The 13,004-nt window shown below is 40.0% G+C and overlaps 3 protein-coding genes across 3 annotated transcripts; 2 read left to right on the top strand and 1 right to left on the bottom strand.

The window, feature by feature from the left end:
- Positions 1-42: 42 nt before the first annotated feature.
- Positions 43-1,734, top strand: LOC132784694 (malectin). Its single transcript, XM_060790480.1, has one exon. The coding sequence runs from the start codon at positions 197-199 to the stop codon at positions 1,271-1,273; it is 1,077 nt and encodes a 358-aa protein (XP_060646463.1). The 5' UTR covers positions 43-196; the 3' UTR covers positions 1,274-1,734.
- Positions 1,735-3,159: 1,425 nt separating this feature from the next.
- Positions 3,160-9,923, bottom strand: LOC132784681 (long-chain fatty acid transport protein 4). Its single transcript, XM_060790454.1, has 5 exons — positions 9,874-9,923; positions 9,480-9,775; positions 5,633-6,259; positions 4,608-4,809; positions 3,160-4,547 (listed from the first exon to the last, which is right to left on the bottom strand). Exons 2-5 carry the CDS (start codon positions 9,581-9,583, stop codon positions 3,606-3,608), a joined length of 1,875 nt encoding a protein of 624 aa, XP_060646437.1. The 5' UTR covers positions 9,584-9,775; positions 9,874-9,923; the 3' UTR covers positions 3,160-3,605.
- A 631-nt stretch (positions 9,924-10,554) lies between these two features.
- Positions 10,555-12,220, top strand: LOC132784688 (leucine-rich repeat protein 1). Its single transcript, XM_060790468.1, has 2 exons — positions 10,555-11,260; positions 11,363-12,220. Exons 1-2 carry the CDS (start codon positions 10,688-10,690, stop codon positions 12,074-12,076), a joined length of 1,287 nt encoding a protein of 428 aa, XP_060646451.1. The 5' UTR covers positions 10,555-10,687; the 3' UTR covers positions 12,077-12,220.
- The last annotated feature ends 784 nt before the right edge of the window (positions 12,221-13,004 follow it).

Here is a 13,004-nt window from a genome sequence, read left to right as displayed (position 1 = left end):
GCTTAAGTGCCGTGTTTTTCCATTTTTGGTATTTTGCAGCAATCGCACTGTCAGCACACTGCTTGAGAATAAAATATTGTTCAATTAATGGATAAACTAATGGTCAGCTCCAAATAGGCAGCGCAACTGCAACTGGCTGCCACGTGTTCAACAAAGAGTGTCGGCGAAAAACCCTGAGTAACAACAACTGCAAAACATGTGCAATAACAACCACATTGCATGCAAACACAATGTAAACAACTTGCAGCAAACAACGAACTCAGTTGTATTGAGAATGTTGCCACTGTCGATTGTTTTGCTGCTCCTGCTGCCAGCTGCAACGCTCGCTGAACCCCTCAAAGTCGTGTATGCCGTCAATGCCGGAGGCGATAAACATACGGATCAAAATGGCATACACTACGAGGCAGATCCCATCAAGGTGGGCATCTCCTCGGACTATGGCAAGCATTTATTGATGATTGGACGCGTGCAGGAGCAGGATGAGATACTCTATCGCACCGAACGTTATCACACCACTACATTTGGCTATGATTTTCCTGCGGATGGCGATGGTGACTATGCATTGATCATGAAGTTCTGTGAGGTTTATTTCGATGCACCCAATCGAAAGGTGTTCGATGTGCTCCTCAATAGAAAGCACACAGTGATCAAGCAGCTGGATATCTACAACCAAGTGGGACGTGGCTCGGCACACGATGAGATTGTATACTTTAAAATTGTCAACGGACGACTGCATTACGAATACGAGGGAGAAATCGAGACATCTGATGTGCGCAATGGACAACTACGTCTGGACTTCATCAAGGGAGCTTTGGATAACCCAAAGATTAACGCATTTGCATTGCTTAAGGGCGATGTGTCGCAGCTGCCACGTCTGCACAATAGCGAAGCGAGCGAGCGACGTTCGGAGATCGAGGAGGAAGATAAGCAACGAGAGCAGCGACCACGTGACAACCAACAGCATCAGGAGCGCATTGTGCGTTACAATGAGCAGCGGCAATCGCAACGAGGCTATGACGATGAGGATGACGAGGATGAGGATGATTATGAGGTAGAGGAGGGTGACTCTCAACAGCAGCAGCAACAACAGATGCCGGAACATCAGCAACAGCAACACCACCATCAACAACAGCAGCAGCAATCGAAGCGTCCAGTGCGTAGTGGACCACGTCAGCCAAACCCCTATTCCATGGATGATTCATCCATATTGATGCCAGTGTTTATCGCCATCGGAGCGTTTATACCACTGCTCTTTTGCCTGTGCAAACTGTGATCCCCATGGGATCAATTACTTCGCTGCCCCGCTGTTGATTTTTGTGATTTTTATAAAAGACTTAATTGTATAATTATCGTTTAGTTCTTTAGTACGTGAACACGTTAGGCACAAAAGCAAACGAGACAACATATTTATGTTTTTTTGCACGCACAAATCTCACTCAACTCTCTATCTATCTAGTTACATTATATATAACTACTATATATACTATATATTTTAATGGTAATTTGTATGTTTGTGTGTTTAGTCTAATGGCCGCGTTTTACTTAAGCTAGCAACGCAATGAATTTAATTATTTTAGAACTACGATTTTCGGGTTATTTGTTTATTTTTCGGCATCGAAAACAACACATTGTAACGCTGTTTATTTTAATGGCAAATGCTTAAATATGTTCTTTTCACTCACGAAACAATATAAAAATAAACCTTGTTTGTTATTTAAAAAAGTGTCAAAGTAATTATGCTTTGTTTGTCAAATAATTTTATAACGAATGCTTACAGAGAGCTATACAATTGTGTTACTATATAATTATACAGGAGGAGGCGTGGCAGATTGTTCCTTGCGTATGCTTAGCATGTTCTTTTAAGATCAATTAACTTATATTCCTTGCTTGAAAGGAGTCAGATCGGTCATATCCTTGCGCATTTCCAAAGGACATGGTTTGCTAGACACAAAAACATTGACTCTGTCGAATGGCATGAAATAATGTATTGGAATCGAGCACTTACCAATTTTTCACTCCAATGGAAAATGCTCAAAAACCACAAAATGCTGAATACATTGAACATTTAAATAACCTTAGGCCAATTGATAGTGCTTATTAATACAAGTTAATTGACTCAAAAATCGCCAGGAATCAAAAAGGATATGGGTTAGTTATATCCTATTTTCTGTATTCCAAAAAATCATTACAACTCCCATGATTAGGGGACTATACCCCTTTTTATTTCATGTTCGGACTTGTCTGCTTAGCTTTATCTGTGTGACAAAGGACATTGCGATGTTCCTTCAAATGGCTGAATTAAAAGTTCTTCTGGAATTTTTAACAAATGCCTAACCTTTACAAAAATATTCGATAAAATGTTGATTACACTTTTAAAATTTATAGAAAACCATTCTGTACTCCTTTGTTGAATATAAAATAGTATATACTTTTAAAATCCTAAAAGATGTGTGATAGTAAGTTCTTAAGAAATTCGAATAGTTAACAACAAATGACAATAATTCAAGTATATCATTTCCACACCCATAAGAACAAACTCTTTGATATTTCAGTCATCAATATGCAAATACAAGTTTTATTAGCTTATAATAAACACAAAATTCCATTGTACCCAATAAAAGCCGGTCGTTTAATTCGAAGCTTGCATTATGAAACGATTTTCACACTATGATTTGCCAGTACTATAGATTATAGACTATACGGAATATAACTAAATAACTAATCTACATACACAATCGATTTAGGGCTATTTATAAATCAAACCTACATATCTTATCATATTTTCCATGCCAACTCAGCGGCCGGCAAATGTTTTGCTGATAACCCATTCGAGGCCCCACTGTAGCAATTGCAATCTATGTATATACGATATATTGAATAGTTATCTATGTGCTTCTCTTTCCCACATTCCATTGGCGCACATAAAAGGCCTATTGCATTGTTATTAGGGTTCAAGTTCAACTGCAGTTTCGATTTCGTTTTCTATTTTTGTTAGTTAGAAAAACGCAAAATGAGAAGAAACTTAGTATTTTGATATGTGAGTTCCAAAGCGCGCACGTTCGACGATTACGTGATGTTAGTCAAGTGTATTGGACAAAATCGGAGGGGGCTGTTGACGTAATTTGTATGCAGGTGAGGGAACAACGAAATGCAAGTGAATATAATTAATAAAGAACTTTATTTTCGATAGCTTGATTAGGAGGACAGACAGTGAAAACCAGAATGGCTGCTCATATATACAGGCTAAATTAAACAAAATCGAAAGCGAAAATATATAAAATTGTATCAAAATTGTAGATGCTACTAAAATGACTAACAATTAAGACACAAACACGTCTCAAATTTGCACTTAACTACACGTTTTGGGCGAGGAGCTGTTACAAAACTATACAAAATGCTGTGTGTTTCTAAAAACAAAAATGCACAAATTTAACTATATGCTAAGTATATATAATAAGAAGTGCAATATTCAAAACTCCTGTCTCTCGTTTTCTTGTGTGTCTGTTTGCAATGCAATCTTAAGGCTATGTCAAAATGTCGCTTACAAATTAATTAACAGCATAAATGGGCAAAAATTTCAAAGATCTCATTCTCTGGATCTCTACTTAAAATCGAATCTCGTTGCGTTGCACCTGCTCGTAAGCGCTGGGCGTGAGCAGCTCGTAGCGTCCCTTGGCTGTCTGATAGTAGAGCGCATCCTTGATCACATTGGGATCGTAGCCCTCCTTCTGCAGATCCACTTTGCGCAGCTTGAACGTGCCCGTCAAATCCACCTTGGTGAGCAGTCGCAAGATTTGGGGACGTGCATACGCAGGCAGCACTTTGGCAAGATTCACGGCAAACACATCCAGATCGAGTTCCCGTTGCGGATCATAGATGGCAGCCATGCCGGCGCGTCCTTCGGTATGCGGTATGGTCACTCCGTACACCACAGTGTCCTTGTAGCCGGCCACATTGCTGACCTGAGCTTCCACCTCGCTGGTCGAGACGTTTTCACCCTTCCAGCGGAACGTGTCGCCTGTGCGATCCTTGAAGTACAAATAACCCTTCTCATCGGCGACCAGCAGATCACCGGAAAGGAATGCCATGTCGCCGTGTTTGAACACATCCTTGACAATCTTCTTAGCCGACGCCTTGGCATCGACATAGCCCAAAAATTCACGCGATGGATTTCCCTTGACAATCTTGCCAATAAACACGCCAGGCTCGTTGGGTTCACACAGCTGGCAGAGTCCGTCACTGTTGCGAATGGGTTCGCCGGTGTCGGGATCGGCGCGGATTATGGAAATGGGATAGACCTTGGGCAGAATGCGGGACACGAAGCCAATGGCGCCCACAGTGTTGTCGTGGTTCATAATGTTAGCATTGCCCTCGGTGGCGCCATAGAATTCACCCACTTTGGCAATGTTGAAACGCTCCACGAATTGCGGCCAAATCTGTGGACGCAATCCGTTGCCGAAGACCAAACGCACGCGATGTGCACGATCGTTGGACGAGGATTTGGTGGCCAGAATGTAACGCGCCATTTCACCAATGTATTGACCAACCTGAGCAGTGGAGAGAACAATTAGAAATCACTTTCTAAAGTGTACAAAGTAAGCACTTACTGTGGCATTAAACTTGGCACAGTCTACGAAATAGTTGGAAGCCGAGAACTTCTTGCGGATGGAGACAGTGGAGCCAAAGAGCACAGATTGACCCATGCACATGATGCCACCAGCTGTGTGATAGAGCGGCAATGGAGTGTAGAAGACATCGTCATCTTTGAAGCCCATCGTATAGTGAATACCAGCAGCAATGAATAAGTACCTGTGAAATTAAGAAAATGTTAGAGATTTCTTGTTGTCTTTTTATTTTAATTATTTTATTTGAGAAGTCTTAACAGCTTGTATGTTTGATATTGTTTAAATATATTCACATCTCTCAGCTAGTTGTTTGTATTTATTTTGTTTTGTCGCTAGCAGCTTCTTTAATGTTTGAAAGTCACCTTTCACATCACAAACTACTGTTGCACCTCTGTAGCTCACAAACAGTTTTTTAGCACACAATTAATTGCCTTTATAATAAGTAATTACTATTTTATTTAGTCTCTCCTACAGCTGCTTTAAGTAAAAGTGTAAAGGTGTTTTTATATTATGATGTTTTTATTATTTCTGTAACTCGCAGAGAGGTTTAACCCAGTAATATATTTTGTTGTTGCATTACTTAATAGTCAAACATTTCTTCCCTTTACATAAGATACTTTAATTAGAAGTACCCTTTTGCATTTGTAGTATTTCTGATTGTTGTCTTTATTTCTAGTAGTTAATTTAAATCTTTAAATCATTTTTTTATTTTCTACGATTTCATAAATATCTTTTGTAGCTTTTCTTTTCTCTCTAATAGCTTCTTAAATATTCTTTTGCTACTTTTCCAAGTTTTCTTCATTTCACAAATATATCTCTCTAGCTCTTGGCTCCTTTCTTTCTTCTTCTAACTGTTAAATGCATTTCCTAGCCCTCGTTGCACTTCTGCTCTACTTAGAGAACGGTAATGCCATAAAAAATAATGAGCTTTACTTTTTATGTACATTTTAAAGAGCTATAACAAATTTAAGAGTGTTTGAGTAATGGGGCTCATGTGAACGACTTACCGTGAATGGGAGATAACCGCCGCCTTGGGCAGACCCGTTGTGCCCGACGTATAGATGTAGACGAGTTTGTCATGATGCGCCACTTGCGTCTTTCCGGGTTTCTCAGCACTGGCCGCTGACAGGAGAGTGTTAAGATTCTTGGCCTGCTTCAAAGCATCCGATTGCGTGTTGTTGTTCTCGTTATTGAACTGGAACAGGGTCAGATTAGCGGGCAAATCCTTGCTCACATCACTGACAGCCTCAATGAAATCCTCGCCATAGATCAGCGCATTGCAATGGGCCACAGTGATGCTGTGCAGCAGCGAAGGGCCACGCAAATTGGTGTTGATCAGCGGGGTGATGACACCGATCTTCGACAGACCCAACCAGGTGGCCACATACTCGGCACGATTCTCCAGCAGCAGACCGACAACGTCGCCCTTCTGATAGCCCTGAGCCTGCAGCACATTTGCCACACGGTTGGCATGTTCGTTGACCTGGCGGAATGTCCATTTCTGGGTCTCGCTGACAATGGCCACCTTCTCGGGATTGGCGCGAACACTGCGCTCAAAGACATCGGCAACCGTGTAGTTGAGACGTTCATGACGCTTCGTGTAACGCAACAATTTGCCATAGGCCCAGAGAGCGCTGTGAGGAGAGGAGAGGAGAGCAGAGCGTTAGTTAAGAGGTTAATCGCAGAGTAACAAGTCAGATTAATGATAAGCTCAAAAACAACAACACATACAACTTTTTTATCAATCGATCTGCTCGAGTTGTATGCTTTATGGCCAAATGATTGCGCAAAACAAACCGAAATAGCCACAAGTAAATGGAGCAACGTCCGTGTCCCAGATAAGGCTTAAAATAAAACCCCTTGATGGGGGGCAAACTGCAATAAAATATGTCTGAGAAATAGGAATTGCATATCTCAAGTAAAAGTAAAACAATCATTAAACAAATTTTAGCTTTTTTTGCTCTCTTAACTGTCTGTAAGTCAATCTGTAGTCATAAACATTTTCGTGTTACACATTTTTCATTCAATCTATTTAGTATACAACAGAGAGTCAATCTGCTACCACTAACACAATCAAATTGATTTATTTTAATTGCGTTCTAACTGCTTAAATATTGCTGCAATTAAACTGTGATTAAGTGCTATAAATACAAAATATTCATTAACTTGTTTATTAATTACGAAGGCAACAAAGTATTGAAATTCTACAAGCAACAATGTAAATTTCTAATCCACATTTCCACAGCTTATGTTCATAAAGAAAATCAAATGGAAAGCAGATTAGAAAGCTTAAAGCAAGCTTATACAGAGCATATCGAAAGTTAATTAACTAAAGGCTCATAATTTATGGGCGACCTCCATTTGTTGCCAAGTATTTGGGGAAAAGTCTCGAGTGCTGCAGTAAACGCTATAGTTCATTTTTTATAAGTAGTTATTAATCTTGAGGAATTTTTGCACCTTCTCAATCGATTTGTTGAGCACTCAAAAGTACTTTTGCACATGGAAAGTGTGATAAGATTATCAGCTTAAGCAGCTGTGGGGGATTAGAAATAAACTTGCTTGACATCATTTCGATTTAGTAATTAGATTCTAGAAAGCGAAAATAATGAACTAAATGAAATGAATAAAATACCTGGAACTTGTATGTTAATTCTGGGAAACAACATTTAGTATTTGTGATTGTTTTAAATGCATTCAGTTGTATACCTGCTCAGCATTTAAACTTTTGCACTTTGTGCCCTGAAGTTGTTAGTTGAGAGATACATAAAACTACCGAGAGAACTGAAAGCTGAGAGACTACAAAGTCGACAAGGTCAGCAAGAAACAACGCGCAACAGATTGTCGATTTTAAGAATCTTGTTAATGCCTAAAACTGAAATTTAAAAAAGAAACACACGAGCTGGCCTTGTACGTGGAACTCGATATAACTCCATATGTAGCTATAAAAATTAATTTTTGCCGACTTCATGCAATTTGCAACCACTCAAATTTTAATTCAGACTCAATGCTAAATATGGTACACTGGCTCAAAGCCATTGACATCATGCACACACACACACATAAAATACTATCATTAATCTATATGAGTTTATCATTTGTAATTAATGCTTGCCCTTACAGTACAAACTATAAAGACATGAAAAGGGTTGTTGTATTCAATGAATACAGACATAACATGATAATTGCTTTAAATAAAATTAAATGCTGATACCGTGAATGATGTGTTTCATGAGGTTCAAATGCATTTTTATATACATTTCAGGGCAATAATTATATGTTGGGTTGTGAAAAGTTATATTAAATCTATTAAGCTTGAAGAATTTATTTAAATATAAAGAAAATAAATGGATTGTTGTCTTTCCTACGCGATTAGCGGCAACTTTAGTTTTACTAAAAGCATAGAGTTCCTTTTAAAGTCGAGTATTTTTTGGTAGTGGTCAAAGTTTAATCTACAAATAGGTTCATATAAATATTTCAAATGAAGAAAAAGGAAAATCAAATATACATTAGTTAAAACTCTTATATGGATACCTAGATTTAATTTATTTTAAATCAGAAGTCATTTAAATTTTACGAATGTATTTGCTTGAAAAGATGTCAGTTTGTTGCCCTTTGAATTTTACACATTTAGCATTGCAAAGTAGATTACTGTGGCTATCGCTAAGCAATGTCTATTCTATTGCATAAATATTCTATGCTTTATAGAACTTGTTCCTTGCGTTTCATAAATTTTGTAAAATGTGTCAAACGGAAATTTCCATATATCGGCACCCTCCCCAATGTAGAGAGTGTAGTGGCATTTATAATTGCTGTTGGTTTTCATTGAATTAGTGTGTAGTTATGTGGGTTGCTGCCGATCGTTGTGGCAACCCTAGGCTAAGCAATACACAAGCACAAAAGTGCTACTTCCGCAATTTTAATTGAATTCAAATACGAATAAAAAAAAGAAACGAAAAATAATAATGAACGCTAAAAACGACGGCGATATGACGACGACGTTTTCAAGAACAGTTCGTGCGCTTGATCAACTGTGCCAGAGTTGCCCCCCTCTTCCCCCCTAACCAACCTAAACTTTTCTCAATGCAGCAGACAAGTTGCTTCTTCTTCTGTCTGCTGCCTAGAGTGACAGAGTGAGCGAGAGGCCAAATACAAAACTAAAATAAAAAGTTAAATTAGTATGCGCTGCAGGGTTTTCGTTCGTTCACGCACTATCACATGGCGACTGAACTGAAACTGAACTGGGGAACTGGATAAAAGTGAATTTGATTTTACAAAGTTTGTTTTGGTTTCTTCGACAGACGACCTTGAACCTGAGCGAACCTAAAGTCAATGACTGGCAATAAAAATAATTAAACGGCAAATATTATGAAAATGCGTAACTGATCCAAAAAATGGATGACACATATTCTGCTCCATATGTTTTGGTTTGTTTATATGATAGTTAAATATGTGTGCGTGTGTGTGCTATGTGGAAAAGAAAAGCTCACGGTAAAAGAGAAAACTTTGCGCGCAGTAATTTTCTCAAATTTAAGCTGTTGCTGCTGCTTCAGCTGCAGATGGTCGACCTAAAAAAAAGAGTAAACGCTACGAGACGCGGGGACAAAACGAGTTTTTTTCTATGACTTCCAGCTTGTTATGCGCGTTTGCTTGGGGTACAATGGGCAATGTAGTGTAGACATTGCTTTTTCTTTTGCTTTTTTTTGCGGTTTGTAGCGGGGTTTGTCGTCAAATTGAATTGACAAAAGAAAATGGTAATTGTATTGAAATGCACACCACTTGCGGTATTGTAAACTAATCGACACCAGAAGAGAGATACATAGAAATGCGAGTGAGTGAGAAACGAACGAAACTCACGTTAAATCTCGTTTGGCTGTTGCTCCCGCGATGTAGAACCAGCGCCAAGACCTTGTTAGCAGCAAAGCGCTGAGCGCAACGAGCACCGCAATAAACCAACCCATTGTGTGGAGCGTGTAGATGACGCAGGCGACGGCCAAAGCGAATGCGACTGTCGCGCAAAAATAACGAAATATGACTAAAAATCGGTTTCGCCGTTGACGTTTGCGTTGCTGCAATGATCGATAGCTCAGCGATAACGATTGCCTTCGTCGCTGTTGTTGGTGAAGATCAGCTGAGCCGGACGCACTGAGCAGCTGTTTTGCAGAAACGTTGCCAGATCGTTTGTATTTTTAGAAAATACATTTTAATTACTGTTAAGTAGTAAAATTGTTTTATATTCTTTTATACTTACGTTTGTGCTGTAGAGTGCACAGTTATCAATGTTAATGATCACGTTGTTGTTTACATTGTTATCCAGTAAGCTGTTGTGCTGTAAATATTTGCACTTTAAAATAGATTTCGCGCCATAAAAGCTCTAACATATGGCAGCTTTATAAAGCTACACCTTTTGTTCTGCAAATTATTGACTTTTTGCAAAAGTCTCTCCATAGTTGTCTTATTGCAAATAATAAGCGTTAAGTACATAAATATACTTACAGCTAGTTCCCGCCTTTGTTGACTGCTGTTGTAATTGTTATAACGCAAGCGTTGATAACGCGATTCGTTGCGTTGTCACAAAAATCCATTGAATACATAAAACGGTAGAAATTGTCGGCGAAGGCGAACAACCTTTCGAAATAACATCTTCTTTTGCCTTAAGCGATGTGTTGGCAAGCCCGTTGCGTTTGTTAGTGTTTTTCAAACAATAGTATTTTTTGCACTAGCAAAAGCAAAGTTTGTTTGGTTTTATAACCGTCTATGGATTCTTCTTCTTTTGTTTACTTAAAGCTGCTTTATTTGCCGTGATGTGACCATAGGAAACATATTGAAGTCGTGACTTCAAAATGTACTAATTTAGGTAGAAAAAATACCGTTTTCAAATTGATACTTGTGAAACGTCGAAGTTATCGATGTAGTAAAGCATCTGGAAGCGCCAGCTGTTTGTGCAAACATAGTGGCAACGCCATCTCTGTCTAAAGCGGCATCAACAATTCAACGCGGAGGAAATTATTATTTTACAATCATTGTGTTGATTAAATTGTGCAACCACTTAAACCAGCCGCGCAATGAAAATACTATGCGAGGTGCAAGTGGTTAATCGCACTACACAAGCAAATCGAACACCTAGAGCTGTGAAATCTACACTCGCCATTGGGTATAAGCAAAGTGCGCGCGATTCCAATGGCAATACCAAAAAGGAGCTGGAGATGGTGTTGTTTACACCCCAAGTCAAGGCGGGCACGCGGTACAAGGTGCGGGACAACATACACAGCGTGCACACAAAGTTCGTGCTAGATGGCAAGGCAACGATTGGTTTCAAACAGCCTGCAGAGAATCTGCTAATCAAATGTGATCCTATACAGCTGAAAGGCTTCCTTCAAACTCTCAAGCTAGGCATGGAGGGTAAGGATGCCATTAATCTGAGACTGAACATAGCGTCAGCGACGGCCATACCACAAAAGTCCCAGCCACAGCAACGCATGACGATCAACAAACGCAGCGAGTATCCCATCAAAGGATTTCCGCGCACACTTAAATCACTGTCAATTAACAATATTCAACTAATGAAGCTTAGCTTCGAGATCTGCACGCTGCGCAATCTAACTCAGCTGGATGTGAGCGGCAATAAGCTGACAAAGGTATTTTGGTGAAGATGCTAGTCCATTCGATTTATGAGTTTAACATTTTAATCTTATTAAAAAGTGCAAGTAGCGGTTAAAAATCCTCTTTAATCCTTGCAGATTCCTGCTGAGCTCGGCAGATTGGCGCTGACCTCGCTGCATTTGAGTGGAAATGCCTTAGGCGAGCTCAACGATTGGTGCTGGCTGCGTGGCAACAAGTTGACGCAATCGCTCTGCGAGCTAGACTTATCGGCCAACGGACTCGACTACTTTCCGCCTGCCTTGGTTAGATACGAGCGTCTGGTTACGCTAAATCTCAATCACAACAATCTGCATCACCTGCCGTTTGCCATACGTCGGCTGCAGAAGCTACGTTCGCTGCACGTGTCCAGCAATAAATTGGAATCATTGCCCGCGGCCATAGAAGATTTGCACATCGATTTGCTCGATGTCTGGGGCAACTGCTTCAAGGGTTTCAATGTGGAGGCCGCCCAAACTCAACTGCAACGCACCACTGCCTCACACACACCGACGCCGCTTTGGTTGCAATCTGCACGCGTTGTCGCCAACCACAAATTGCCCTACTCGGCGAGCACATTGCCCGCCATACTCATCGAACTCATCTCGGAGGCGCCCAAGTGTCTGTGTGGCAAACTGTGCTATGCGCTGGAAGCGCAGGATTTGCTGAAGCGTGTGACGCAACCGAAGTTTACGCACATTAAAAATCTGACCTACAGTCGTGAGCATCAGATCTATTCGGATGTGATCATCTGTGGTCCCAATTGCTGTGCCTATCAGCAGCTTAAAGCGCTGTTTACAATTCGAATTGTGTGAGCGTTTCATTTTCATATTTTTCAAGTTGAATAGCCCTTGGTTTGGCATTTTATTTTATATGGTTAGTTTCATTCCAGTTATATTATTTAAAATTTCAAATGACTGATAATTACGTTACCCACATTATAAAAATAAAAACGAATTTAATAATGATAATATCGAGTAAGTTTAAAAACTCATTAAAGAGTGCGTAAATTTAATGTTCAACGCTGAGTGCTTTGTCTTGTTAGGTTTTGGAAAGGGATGCTAGGCGTATTGTTTTTGTTTTGTTAATAACCAGAAGCCTCCTGTGCAATGATTACTTTTCATTTTGTGTAGGGGTTTTTTTTTTGTATTTTTTGATAAGACAAACTCTTGGGCCGAGTGTAATCAAATTTTGTAGCATACTTTGCGGCTGCATTGAATAGAACTCTCACTTGGGGCTTTCGCTTTCGCCAGCTAGCATAAAGACATTTACACGCACAACCACGAGCTGTTACCCGGTCTCATGCCCCTCCCCGTCCCTCTGAGGCGCATCGCTTACTTTGTTTTCATATATAACATTTGCTCGTTGTTTTTATTATTAAAAGCTTCGTGCTTCGTATGTGACTTGCATAAATACGTAGCATGAGAGCATGAGTTTTTATCAGTGTTCAACTGACACCTAAACAGTCCTGCTTTCTTGTCTTCCCTCCCCTCCCTCCTCACACACACGCACGCACACACACGCAGGCTGCATAAAAGTCCTTGGTGCTATCATTTTCCAAGCATTTTCCTTTCAGCTTTATCAAATCAAAACTCCGAAGCGCTGCCACTTTTTTAAATAAGCATAAACAGTGACAGTCTCCAGACCTCTCCCTCTCTCTATCTCTCTCTCGCTTTGACTTCCCCCCGCAGCCACCCCTAGTCCCTATGCTCGTGCAACCACTTGGCAAAAACTTAATGTGCA

Source organism: Drosophila nasuta, chromosome 2L, assembly GCF_023558535.2.
Source record: "Drosophila nasuta strain 15112-1781.00 chromosome 2L, ASM2355853v1, whole genome shotgun sequence".
In the NCBI taxonomy this organism is placed as follows: domain Eukaryota; kingdom Metazoa; phylum Arthropoda; class Insecta; order Diptera; family Drosophilidae; genus Drosophila; species Drosophila nasuta.
This window is presented reverse-complemented; position numbering and strand designations above follow the sequence as displayed.